Source organism: Pelodiscus sinensis, chromosome 1 (assembly GCF_049634645.1).
Source record: "Pelodiscus sinensis isolate JC-2024 chromosome 1, ASM4963464v1, whole genome shotgun sequence".
NCBI lineage: Eukaryota > Metazoa > Chordata > Testudines > Trionychidae > Pelodiscus > Pelodiscus sinensis.
Genome location: NC_134711.1, coordinates 308478114 through 308491689, shown reverse-complemented (window position 1 = coordinate 308491689; position 13576 = coordinate 308478114). Strand labels below are relative to the sequence as shown.

The window sequence follows — 13576 nt, the reverse complement described above, 5'->3', positions numbered from 1 at the left end:
AAAAAACCGCTCAAGTCTGGCTCAGGCTATAACTTAGTCCTTGAATTTGCATCCTTTGCTCCTCTTCTAAATATCAGGAGAGAGTACTGAGTGACCTGTATTAACTTGGTGCAACAGACTGGATCTGACATCCACAATTATTCTGTCTGCATCTGCATCCAGTCACAACAGTTGACAAGTCTCCATCAAAGCTACTCTGTGAGATGAGGCTCTAGAGCAGTGGTCTCAACCTTTTTTCATTTGCAGACCCTAAAATTTTCAAATGGAGGTGCAGACTCCTTTAGAAATCTTAGACCTAATCCGTGGACCTCCAGAGATTCATGAACTACAAATTAAAAACCAGTGTGTTTGGATAGCGACAATATTTTGACATGCATCTGACGAAGTGGGTCTTTGCCCATGAAAGCTTATGCTCCAATACATCTGCTAGTCTCTAAGGTGCCACAGGACTTCTCATTGTTTATGCAGATTCAGACTAACACGGCTACCCCTCTGATACTGATGACAATCTTTTGTAGACCCCTTTAGTCTGCAGGCCTACAGAGTTCTACGGACCAAGTATTGAAAAAACTGCCCTAGAAGGTCCATCTTTTTTTTTTCCTTCTCCAAAAACTAAAGGCCTCATCCTTCTCTCACTGAAGCCAATGGAAGTTTTGCTTTTGACTGGAATAGGAGCAGGGCAGGTCCCTACTATCATTCATACGATACTCTGTGAATATAGAAAAAGAGTTATAAGAACACTTAGGAACACTGTGATTCCAACTTTTCTGCTAGAGACATGGAGGTAAATCCTACTGACCAGTGGGAGTTATGTCTGCGTATCTGAGGACGGAAACAAAAACATTTATCTCTCAGTTTATAGCCATATGAAATCTGAACCACTTATCACATCTGCACAGAACATCACCAACTTACCAGTAGTAAAAAGGAGTTTCCTGGGGTCCTGAAAAACAGACACAAAACAAACATCGGTTGATATTCTAAATCTCTAACATTATAAGAAGAAACGGTGACAGCTGATCCCTGAACCTGGCTGTGAAAATGGACTATGTAACTGGTAATAGGTAACAAGGAAAATGTCAACTGAACCTTTTGCCAACCTGGCTAAAACCAACTACACACTGAATAAGAAAGCAGAGTAATGGGTCAATCAGATGCTTCTTCGCTTTCCTAGATAAACATTTTACAAAACAACTTTCTCTAGCTCTTGGACAGTTTTAGAGGGATAAGATTTTAAAGCTGAATATAAAGAGAAGAGTCACCCATGTGTCTCTCAGTGAAGTCAAGTGGAGTTCTATCAGAGGCCTCACTCCACATTCCAATAGGACTTGAGCTTAACATGGCTGCCACGAGAAGTTCACAATATCAGGCCAAATGCTTCTCTCACTTCCTTGTGGGAGATCGGGGAGGAAAGCAGCAGAGCTCAGTGGAGGGTAAAGGGTGAAGTGCCAACTCTACCGCATGCTTCCACAATCCCTTTGATCCTGTGGAATCCGTTCTATGCCTCTGTCTTCACCTGGGGAAAAAAGTGTGTTCTTAACTCGAGTTAACGAACTCAAGATAAAATCCTAGTGGAGGCAAGGCAGTTATAAGTTTTTGCATTAATCAGCAGGTTGAGTTAAAGACTAGGCTCGCCACCATAAGCTTTATCTCAACTGCCAACTCATGTGAAAACTTCTAACTCCCTTGCTGCTACCAGGGTTTTGCCTCAGGTTAATTAACCCAAGTTAAAAGCAAACCTTTTTTTGCAGTGAAAACCAGGTCCATGTGGGACATGGGTGAGAGGAGCATGGGTGAGAGGCTATAGGAAGAAGCTAGTATGTGGCAAAGGGGACAGCCATCCTTCATGGAATCATTCTCTATTTCACAAGGGTTCTGTGAGCAGAAATTAATGCTGACCTCATAAGCACTAAATAATTCCTATTCCCCCACCACTTTGGGCAGAGCCTACCACCCAAAGAAGAGTTTAGGGAGCAATAAATAGAGGAGTGAGGAAGCCTCCAGGAACATGAGTCCTGTAGGCACTGCAGAGGCAGGAGAAGATTTGTAAGACTTTCAAAGGCCAGAGTGTTTCCCCAAAATGAACCTGCACCCTACACTCCAATAGGACTTGAGGGAATACCTCAGAGGTAGAAAAGTGAGGTGAGTACAGCATTTTGCAAGCATGAGGTAGCTTCCAGTCTAATTCAGGCAGACAACTAAAGCCACAATAAAAGTATCAGATGCAGTTCCAACTCAAACTAATAAAAGTTTTGCCATTGATTTCAATGAGAGCAAGACTGGCCCAAATCTTCTCATCTTTCAATCTATTTGTCATATTACACTGTCTGTGTAATGCTGCAAATGCAGCATCCCTTCTCCTGCCTGTCCCATTGTATACGGTTTGATGACAGGGCCAATGATAGCAGCATAAAGGGTTCAGCAAGGCATACCCAATAGCAGTAAGCGTGGAGAATGCAAGCCATAGAACAGAGAAGTGACTTGCCAAAGGTAACACAGCAAGGCAGTGGCGAAAACTGCTGTTGGAGATGTGGGTCTCCCAAAGCCACATCGGCTCCCCCTTTGGGGGCTATCAATCCTTTTGGTTAGACATAAGTAGGAGAATTAACATGATAACTGATATCTGCTTAATAATTATTCCATCATACTGGAAACTCTCCACCTCCATGGAAAGCTTACTTCTCTAGAGTAGCCAAATAACTCATGTCCAAACAATTCATGTTACATACACAGAAGAGTAGCCTGCCTTGAAGGACAGAAGACTGGTTCAGCAACTTGGCTCTCCTGACAGCTGAAGAGCAGGTAATATTTTGGAGAAGAGAGACCTCAAGGCAAATTGGAAAAGATAAGGTCTGATCTTTTAGAAATCTTCAGTTCCAGGCAGGTAGAAACCAAACTGTTTCTCTCTTCTGCTTCCCTTCTCCCTTTCCTTTCTTTCCTTTCCCTTCCTTCTTACATTTTTTTTTCTTTTTCTTTTATTACAACACAAATAAGTGAAGTAATGTGCTCAGAAAGTTAGTGGCATAGTCAGGTGACCTAGCCATCGAAAGAAAGAAAAAATACCAACATGATACTGCATTTTCACAGTATATAAGACAAGCATGACTATACATATCACTCATGGAAAACTATGTAAAGGCATCACACCAGTTATATCTATTTCAAGGAAAGTATAAAAGAACATATCGCCCACCTCACCACGGTAGCTTGCTGCATTCAGAGCCAAAAATTCTTCAGTATAGTTCATAGAGAAGTTCAGGACATTCACCAGGTGTGCGGCAACATGTAAGCCTATCAACCAGAACAAAACCCAATTCATTACACTGCATTTTGAAGGTTATGTGAAGCCCCTAATCCTGATCACTCGTAAGTTTAGGTGGATCCCTGTTTTTACATATGTTAGTTTGTAGATCAGGGTCCCACATTATTTACTAGGCTGATTCCATCATAATTTAGTCTGTCCTACTCTTAGCCTTTATATATAAACTACCTGTTTTAGCACTTTCCTTTGCACATTTGAAACATTAAATTTACTGACCTGCAGATTTTATATAAAAACTTTCTTTATGGATCTGATCCAGCTCTGGCTGAAGTTGACTGGAAAACACCCATTCACTTTAGGGGAAACAAAATCAGTCCTAAGCAACCATATGCTATTTTTGCACTAAGTAAGTTAGGCTGATATGAAAATGCTACTTGCTTTGAATCTTTGAAGTTCTATGATTTATTTTCTCATTATAATTCTCTGATTGGGAGACTGAATCAAAGGACTTTGTCAAAACTAAGTTAGTACTTTACTGGAAGTGGAAATATTATATGATACTTATTTATATTGTCCACATGTTCACAAAGGGTCTTTTAATCTCTAACCTCCATAAATTGATTACATGTGGTCTGTAATCAGTTAGGAGGCAGCTTTTAATTTAATTTTATACATGAAAAACTACTGATGCTTCAGAGCCTATAACTTTTAAGAAAAATCTTTCCACCCAGATTTAGATACCAGGCTTCAAAATGTCTGAGAAAACACTTAGATGTCTACACATAAAACAGAGAAAAAATACCCTATATTGTTCAAGAAAAGCCACAAGTGACTTGTATTGTTTAATATGCTTCCCACATGAGCTAGTGCTCAGCACAATAAAATCTTACCTGAAAAGACACATATAGTAACACCACATGTTACATGGAAAGTTTTACTTTTATCCAACAGTCTTCTTGTTTTCCTGCTGGCAACCTAGTAAAAGAAGAATTCAAGCAATCTCTTCTAAAATGAAGCAATGGAAAATAAAATACAAAGTAATTGATGTTCTAGACATGATTTCTTTGTAAAATCAACTTTTATATGAGAAGGCCCCTACCAAACTTACAGCCATGAAAATCATATTATGGACCACAAAATCTGGTCTCTGAGAAATCTGGTCTTTAGTGTGCTTTTGCACCCTGCACTATATTGATTTTACAGGAAAACAAGTGTTTCTTAAATTCAGGATCCCGACCCAAAATAGAGCTTCAGAGGGGATCACAACGTTATTTTAGAAGGGGTTGCAGTTAGGGATGTTAATTAGCTAATCAAGTAGTCAATGCAATTTCCATCGACTATTCAATTAGTCGATAAGGGGAGGCACTCGCTACTGCCACTGTGACTCTGCATTTTAAATATAGTAAGATCCACCAGGCTCTTACTACATTTAAAGTGCATAGCCACAGCGGGTTAGCTCCTAGGGTTGGCGCGAGCCGGGATTTGCACCAGCTCCAGGATCGCTGCGGCTCTGCCTCTCTTGCCCCACCCCCCTACGCTGCAGAGACCCCAGCACTGGCTCCTGCTTTCCTCCCCTTGCTGCCTCTGATACTGAGGCAGCAGATGGGGGGGGGGAAGCGATTCATCGAGTAGTCACTCGACTAGTCACTTACATCCTTAGTTGCAGTACTGCCACTCCTACTTCTTTCAGAGGTTGGTGGATGCTTTCAGAGGTTGGTGGATGGAGAATGGCAGCTGTTGGCCAGGCACCCAGCAGTGAAGGCAGCACCCCAACAGCAGCAGCACAAAAGTAAGGGGGGCGAGACCATAACATGACACCCTTACTTAAGTGCTGATGCCTTCAGAGCTGGGCGGCCGGAGAGTAGCAGCTGCTCACTGAAGGCCCAGCTCTACAGGCAGCAGTGCAGAAGTAAGGGTAGCAATACCATAACATGCCAGCCTTACTTCTGCATTGCTGTTGACAGCGGCACTGCCTTCAAAGCTGGACTTCTGGCCAGAAGCCACCGCTCTCCAGATGCCCAGCTCTGAAAGCAGCACCACTGCCAGCAACAGCGCAGAAATAAGGGCAGCAGTAGTGCAACCCCCTCTACAATAACCTTGTGACACCTCCCCCTATAACTCCCTGTTTTGAGTCAGGACCCCATCTATTGCAAAACTATGAAACTTATCGTTTAAATAGCTGAAATTATGAAATGTATTATTTTTACAATCCCATGACTGTGAAATTGACCAAGACAGTCTGTGAATTTGAGGGGATTTATATATGAGGCTTAATGCTATTTTATCTTAACACCCACATTTTTTAACAGGAACTAGATTAGGGATAACAGATAACTCCATGGGCTTGATACAGAAATTACCGGAAGATGTTCTTTTCTGTGTGTGATTCAAGAGATCAGACTCAACCAGCATAACGGCTCCTTCTGGCCCTATGATCTATAAGTCCTTACACTAAAAGTGAATGAACTTTTTTTAGAATAAACAATCAATAGCACAGGACAGGTTATTTGTTTACATTGTCTATTGCTCACCTCATATCAGGCAGGCAGGAGACAGAGGACACAGGACAAAAACAACAGGTATCTTCAATTTGCAACCATTCAAAAAAGTGGCCCAGGCATCCAGTATATCTGCACTACCTGAATAGTGTTACTTAGATTTTTGTCATAGGGTTGCAAATGAGTCACAACCATTGGAAATTACTAGATATTCAGAGACACCAACCCTTCTTCAGTTTGTCAGATTTCTCTTTCCAGGATGCCAAATCTGTTATTAATTTGGGATTCAAGTTATAGCCAATCGCTTGCACTGGAGGCAGCGTAGAGCTACGGAACAAGGGAGATATTGTCCACTTCTCTACTCTTGGTGCACTATATTTCCTCACTATGTGGCTTGGGGTGGAGCTGCTCGGTTTTAAGGTCGGTGGGAATAGTGCTGATAGTCAAAGGATACACCAGCTGCTGAGCAATCTGAATACTTTCCTTGGCTTCAAAGAGATCTAGAACTGGATCCACACACACACAATGGTTCTATACAGCATTATATAAGGCCAAGCGAATGAACAGTAACAAAATATGTGCGTACTGTCACTTTTCTAATATTACTTAGGAATCCGTCTGCATGCATGGCCCTTGTTAACTTGTTGTGTTCTAAATGTTGTTTTACCTTCTGAGATCCTCGGAGGAAGGCCAGGAGAATACGGCACATCGGTAAGAGGATCAGGCTGCAGTTGACATTGAGGACAGATGCTGAAGCTCTGCTAATGCACAATCCTAGCTGAACAAATAGAGCAAGAGTTAGAAAATAAGAGAAAAAAATGGTCCACTGGGTAGGGTGTTAGGCTAGGACTCAAGCTGACCCAGATTCAATTCCCTGCTCTATCACAGGTTTCCTATGTGACCTTGGGTTCTCTGAGCTTCAGCTATTCCTATTCATTTATAGGGAAGTTGTGGGGATAATGTGCTACTGACTGTGATTGGCTTAGATACTATTGTTATGGGGGGTTATGATAGCTTGCAACAAAAGATATATTACATCCTTAGTGTCAAAAATTGAGGTGGGTTTACAAAATGAACTAAATTTGTCCCAAAAGAATGATATTGAAGACCCTGTAAAGTAGGGTGACCAGATAGCAAAAATGTGAAAATTCGGGATGAGGGTGGAGAATAACAGATGCCTATGTAAGAAGTGGTCCCAAATATTGGGACTGTCCCTGTAAAATCGGGACATCAGGTCACCCTCCTATAGAGTAATTAGCAAAATTCTTTACTCTTCCCTAGAAGAGCTTGGAGATGACCAGTTGTTGCCTCTGAAAACAGAAGAATTGGGAAATTGTTTATAAGGAACCAGACTTAGCCCCGGAAATAACTATAGCTATAGCTCTGCCCCTAGCTACAAAGAAGAGAGAAAAATCTACTGTGAGGATTTACAAAAACAACATGGAATCCTGTGGCATCTTAAAGACTGACAGATTTCTTTAGGCATCAGCTTTCGTGGGTAAAACACATTTCAGCAGATGCTTCTGATGAAGTAGTTTTTATCCACGAAAGCAAATGCTCAAAGAAATTGATTAGTCTTTAAGATGCCAGGAGACTTCTTGTGGTTTTTGCAAACACAGACTTACAGGGCTCCCCCTCTGAGACTTCTGAGGATTTAGTTAATCTACTCATGGACCTGATCCAATTCCCAGCAAAGACAATGGAAAAAAATCACTTTGACTACAGTAGGTGTTGGACTGGCCTCTTTTTATGTCAAAAGTTGAGGTCTCACTTGGAAAGAACTGCCACCCTAAGCATGCTCACAAGCACATGAAATGGAGTAAATCAAAACCAACACTCATGCCAACAGAGCAACCATCCTCTAAGAGACCTAGAGGGGTTAAACAGCCATATTAAAGAGGAAGAAAGGATTAAACAGCATGAAGATACTCATTAGCTGCTTAACTAAAATTTAATGACTGTGTGATGAATGAGCCAAAGAACAATGTAATACATTCACTCAGCTAAAATGGAAATAATTGTAAAGTTTCAGAGACTGTTGGGATATACTCATAGTACTTTCTTATGAAGACACACAGTGCTTATAAGCACATGTCCTAATTCAGACCCCCATCAGAAGAGGGGACTTGACAGCTGACAGCATTCCATTAAGAATTCATAAAATTTGCTAGCTAACATTAACTGGTCCAGTTAGATCCTAAGCAATTAAACCTAAACTACATGTCAAGTAACAGAGCAAAGTACACCTGGTGATGCCTTAACCCTGTATTTTGTCATCTTATTGTACTGTGTTTACTCATCCATTTGCTAATTTACAGCATTTAGTAATTTGCAGCATCTCATGTTAGTTTGATTTAGCACACTTCTCAAATGAAGAGTCCTGACCGAAAAGAAAGTTGCTGGGGGCCTATTTCATAGGGGTCTCAGTATTGCCAACCTTACTTCTGCACTGCCTTCAATGCTGGATGTAAACTGGCAGCTGCTGGCCAGGAGGCCAGGTCTGAAGAGCTGCTGCTAACAACAGCACAAAAGGAAAGGTGGCAATACCGTACCAAACCATCCTTACTTAGTGCTGCAGTTGATGCCAGCTCTGCCTTTGGAGCCTGGGCTCTCGTCCAGCCACCACTGCTGTGCAGCTGCCCAACTCTGAATGCAGTGATGTTGCTACCAGAAGCACAGGAGTAACATAGCAATCCTGCAACACTCCCTACAATCACATTGTAACTCCTCAATTCCTTTTTGGGTCAGGATGCCTACAATTACACCACCATGACATTTCAGATTTAAATAGCTGAAATCACCAAATTTACGGTTTTTAACGTTTTATTACCGTGAAATTGGCCAAAATGAACCATGAATTTGATATGGCCCTACTGATGAGGCATAAAATTAGAATCTAAACTCCTTATTGTGATTATAAAATATTAAAGTCAGAGTTTGAAGAGGGAGTTCTCCTGGTGAAAGAGGAAGCTAATGCAGAACCCTTAAGGGAAGTGGCTGTCTGTAGTGTGTGTTTCTGTTTGGGGATTTCTTGCTGTTTGCTGAGCTTGTGTTTGGCTGTTTGGGAGGAGGGTGGGTTCCCCTTCCCCAGCTCCCCGCATGGAGTGTGTGCTGTGGCTTGCAGATGGAAGCTGCGAGATTCTAATTAGGGTTTGAAATCTAGAAGCCTCTGCTCATTGGTTGAGCTTTAATCAGAGGGAGGGGCTATCAGGCAGTCCAGGGCTTTATAAAGGAGGGAGTCAGTGACCAGGGACAGCTAACAGGGAGTTTGGAGAGGGAGTTAGGAAGGGGAGTGGGAAGGAGGCAAGATACACTCGCCATTCTTTAAAATCTTTTTGCTACATTCCTGCCCTTCAAGGAGGCATTGAATAACATCTGAGGCATCTCTCAGAAGGAAGGCAGGTATGGATAGTGATAGGTCTGCTGTTGTTACCTACACAGCATGTGCCATGTTTGTCTTCCTCCCGAAAGAAAGAAGGGATTTCATCTGTTCTAAGTGCAAGCTAGTCGCCATTTTGGAAGAAAAAATTAGAGGACTTGAGGCCCAAGTATTGACCCTATGTTCCATCAGAGAGGATGAAGACTTCCTCGATAAGAAGCCAGCATTTACTCCTGCAGGCACAGCAGACTAAAGAGCCAGTCAGGGCAGTACAGGACAAGGAAGAAAATTGGCAGCATGTAACCTCTAGAAGAAGAAGAAAGTCAACTCAGGACTCCCCCATTCCTGTAGAGGTAAGTAACCACTTTCAGGCTCTCTCCACAGGCACTGCAGTGTAGAATGCTGTGGCATGGACCTCTCAGGGAAGAAATCAGAAGGGAACACTATCTATCAGAAGGCATGGATGCGAAGTCCTAGAGATGGGGGTTCCATGACCACCACCCCCAAAAGAAGGGGTGGTCAGGGACTCCCTCCTAAGAGAGACTGAGTCATCCATCTGCCATCCAGACCTGCAATCTCGAGAAGTGTGCTGCTTACCAAGACCTCACATTCAGGATATGACCGAGAGTCTTCCAAAAGTGATTAAACCTTCAGATCACTACCCCTTCCTGCTTCTCCATGTAGGAACTAAAGATATGGCCAAGAATGACCGTGAGCAGGTCACAGCAGATTATGTAGCTCTGGGAAAAAGGATCAAGGAATTTGAAGCGCAAGTGGTGTTCTCGTCCATCCTTCCGGTTGAAGGAAAAGGTCCGGGTAAGGATCATCGAATTGAGGAAGTAAATGCGTGGTTGCGCAGATGGTGTCAGAGAGAAGGCTTTGGTTTCTTCGACCATGGGACTCTGTTCTGGGCACAAGGATTGTTAGGAAGAGATGGGATCCACCTAACCAAGAGAGGAAAGAGCATCTTTGTAGGCAGGCTTCCAAACCTAGTGAGGAGGGCTTTCAACTAGGTTCGTTGGGGGATGGTGACCAAAGCCCTGAGGTAAATGAGGAAGGGGAAGAAACACAAGGAGGAACGAGCAACAAAGGAGGACCCCTGACTCAAATGGAAAAGGCAATCAAAGGCTATCTAAGGTGTTTGTACACAAATGTAAGAAGCCTGGGAAACAAACAGGAAGAACCCAGTCAAAGAACTATGATTTGATTGGAATAATGGAGACTTGGTGGGATGACTCGCATGACTGCAGCACTGTCATGGAAGGGTAAAAACTGTTCAGGAAGAACAGGCAGGGGAGAAAAGGAGGAGTTGCATTGTATGTAAGAAAGCAGTATGATTGCTTGGAGCACCAGTATTTAGAGGGAGAAAAGACTGTTGAGAGACTATGGGTTAAGTTTACAGGAGGAACCAACAGGGGTGATGTTGTGGCTGGTGTCTGCTAAAGACCACCGGATCATGTAGATGAGGCTTTCTTTGGACAACTGAGAGAAGCTTGCAGATCACAGGCTCTGGTTCTCATGGGAGACTTTAATCACCCTGACATCTGTTGGGAGACCAATATGGCAGTACACAGACAATCCAGGAAGTTTTTGGAGAATGTTGGGGATAACTTCTTGGTACAAGTGCTGAAGGAACTGACATGGGGCCATGCACAGCTTGACCTATTGCTCACAAACAGGGAGGAACTAGTAGGAGAAGTAGCGGTGGGTAAGAACCTGAGAAGCAGTGACTATGAGATGGTAGATTTAAGGATCCTGACCAAAGGAAGAAGGGAGAGTGGCAAAATACACACTCTAGACTTCAGAAAAACAGGCTTTGACTCCCTCAGAGAACTGATAGGCAGGATTCCCTGGGATGCTAACATGGAGGGAAAAGGAGTCCAGGAGAGCTGGCAGTATTTTAAAGAAGCCTTATTAAAGACACAGGAAGAAACCATCCCAATGCACAGCAAGAAAAGCAAATATGGTAGGCGACAAGTTTGGCTTATCAGGGACATCCTTGGTGAGTTTAAACACAAAAAGGAAGCTTACAAAAAGTGGAAACTTGGATGGATGATTAGGAAGGAGTATAAATATATGGCTCGAGAATGCAGGGGAGTTATCAGGAAGGCGAAAGCGTAATTGGAATTGCAAGGGATGTGAAGGATAACAAGAAAGATTTCTACAGGAATATTAGCAAGAAGAAGGTGATCAGAGAGGTTGTGGGGCCCTTATTGGATGAGGGAGGTAACCTAGTGACAGATGATGTGGGAAAAGCTGAAGTACTCAGTGCTTTCATTGCCTCTGTCTTCACAGACAAGATCAGCTCCCAGACTAATGCACAAGGCAATGCATTATGGGAAAGAGGTGGACAGCCCTTGGTGGGGAAAGAACAAGTTAGGAACTATTTAGAAAAGCTAAACACACACAAATCCATGGGCCCAGATTTAATGCATCCGAGGGTACTGAGGGAGTTGGCAAATGTCATTGCGGAGCCTTTGGCCATTATCTTTGAAAACTCGTGGAGATCAGGAGAGATCCCGGATGATTGGAAAAAGGCAAATATTGTGCCCATCTTTAAAAAAGGGAAGAAGGACAATCCAGGGAACTAGAGACCAGTCGGCCTTACTTCAGTCCCCAGAAAAATCATAGAGGGGATTCCTAAGGAATCCATTTTGAAGCACTTGGAAGATGGGAAAGTGATCAGGAATAGTCAACATGAATTCACGAAGGGCAAGTCGTGCCTGACCAATCTGATTAGCTTCTATGATGAGGTAACTGACTCTGGATGTGGAAAAGTCAGTGGATGTGATATACCTTGACTTTGGCAAAGCTTCTGATACGGTCGCTTCTTGCCAGCAAGTTAAGGGAATATAGATTGGATACATGGACTGTAAGATGGATAGAAAGCATGAAGGTTCAACAAGGACAAGTGCAGAGTCCTGCACTTGGGACGGAAGAATCCCAAGCACTGTTACAGGCTGGGGACCTAATGGCTAAGTAGAAGTTCTGCAGAAGAGGACCTGGGGATTACAGTGGATGCGAAGCTGGATATGAGTCAACAGTGTGTCCTTGTAGCCAAGAGGGCTAATGGCATATTAGGGTGCATTAGGAGGAATGCAGGGCGGAAGGAGACTTCATGTATTTCCCCACACCCAAGCTCTGATTGGCCCAGGGGCAGAAGGGAGAGCATGTAAAGTTTCCTCCCTCTGCCAGGGGCATATGCGCCTAGGGGGAACCTCTGGGAGGGGGCGCAAAGGTGCCCCACCCACCTCCAGAACAATCATGGTCTGTGGGTGGGGGAAGCAGAGAAGTATCTTGACCCCACCCCTTCCACTTGAGGCCCTGCTCCTTCCAGAGTGGCCCGGGGCCACTTCAAAAATTTCTGACGTGGCCCCTGGCAAAAAATTATTGCCCATCCCTGCTCTACACCATTGTCTGAACAGAAAAAAGTATTCTCTAGTTTCTGGACTGTTATTTAGAGTTACTGTGTACAATTTAGGCATGCCATATTGCACTCCAGAGGGGCTGTGTTACAGTGACAGATGAAGAAATGCCTAAGTATTGATTATGAATTATTGTTTAAAGGATAGAGGAGAAAAATCATGTGGATCCCTTCCAGCCACATAAAGGTGGTGATGGTAACAATGATCCTATTTTACATGGTGCCTTTCATCTAGAAGGGTCTGAGATAATTTTGCACACTTTGAGACCTGAAGTCCCCTATACTGGGAAAGGAAATTGTGGAAGGTTGCATGCCTACACAGCGTTTGCAATAGTTGGTGACTCTCCTCCATATACAGGCAGTTCCTGGGTTACATACAAGATAGGGACTGTAGGTTTGATCTTAAGCTGAATCCGTATATAAGTCGGAACTGGTACATATTGTACCCCACGTGTCCCCGATTCAGTCGCTGCTGAAACTGACCAGCGACTGACTACAGGAACCCTGAGGCAGAGCTGCTTTGCCCTGGGCTTCCTGGAATCAGCCACTGATCAGTTTCAGCAGCAGCTGACTTGGGGACACCTGGGGTAGAGCAGCTGAGGTGCTGCCAGGTTGGTCCCCGCAGCGCAGAGGTGCGGCACTGCGGGGACCAACCCGGCAGCGCCCCAGCTGCTCTGTCCCAGGCGTCCAGATTCAGCCGCTGTTGAAACTGACCAGCAGCAGCTGAATCGGACACACCTGGGGCAGAGCAGCTGGAGTGCTGCTGGGTTGGTCTGGTAGCGCCGACCCTTGGCGCGGCGGGACCAACCCGGCAGCACCCCAGCTGCTCTTGGGGACGCCTGGGGCAGAGCAGCTGGGGGGCTGCTGGGTTGGTCCCGCAGCGCCGCACCTCGGCGCTACTGGACCAACCCGGCAGCACCCCAGCTGCTCTGCCCCAGGCGTCCCCAAGTCAGCTGCTGCTGAAACTGATCAGCGGCTGATTCCAGGAAGCCCGGGGCAGAGCAGCTCTGCCT

The 13576-nt window shown here is 44.1% G+C and overlaps 1 protein-coding gene across 6 annotated transcripts in view; it reads right to left on the bottom strand.

Annotated features, from left to right (window-relative positions):
* The window catches only part of NOX4 (NADPH oxidase 4), a 179821-nt gene that overhangs the window by 151439 nt on the left and 14806 nt on the right, over positions 1 to 13576 (bottom strand). For 5 of the 6 annotated variants that reach the window (XM_075919391.1, XM_006118376.3, XM_075919395.1 and 2 more), the window contains 4 exons: positions 6428 to 6538; positions 4153 to 4237; positions 3194 to 3291; positions 916 to 943 (listed from right to left, as the gene is read on the bottom strand). In XM_075919391.1, the coding sequence (XP_075775506.1) occupies positions 916 to 943; positions 3194 to 3291; positions 4153 to 4237; positions 6428 to 6538 (322 nt within the window). The remainder of the gene's footprint in view (positions 1 to 915; positions 944 to 3193; positions 3292 to 4152; positions 4238 to 6427; positions 6539 to 13576) is intronic. The other variant, XM_075919393.1, reaches the window with a different exon arrangement.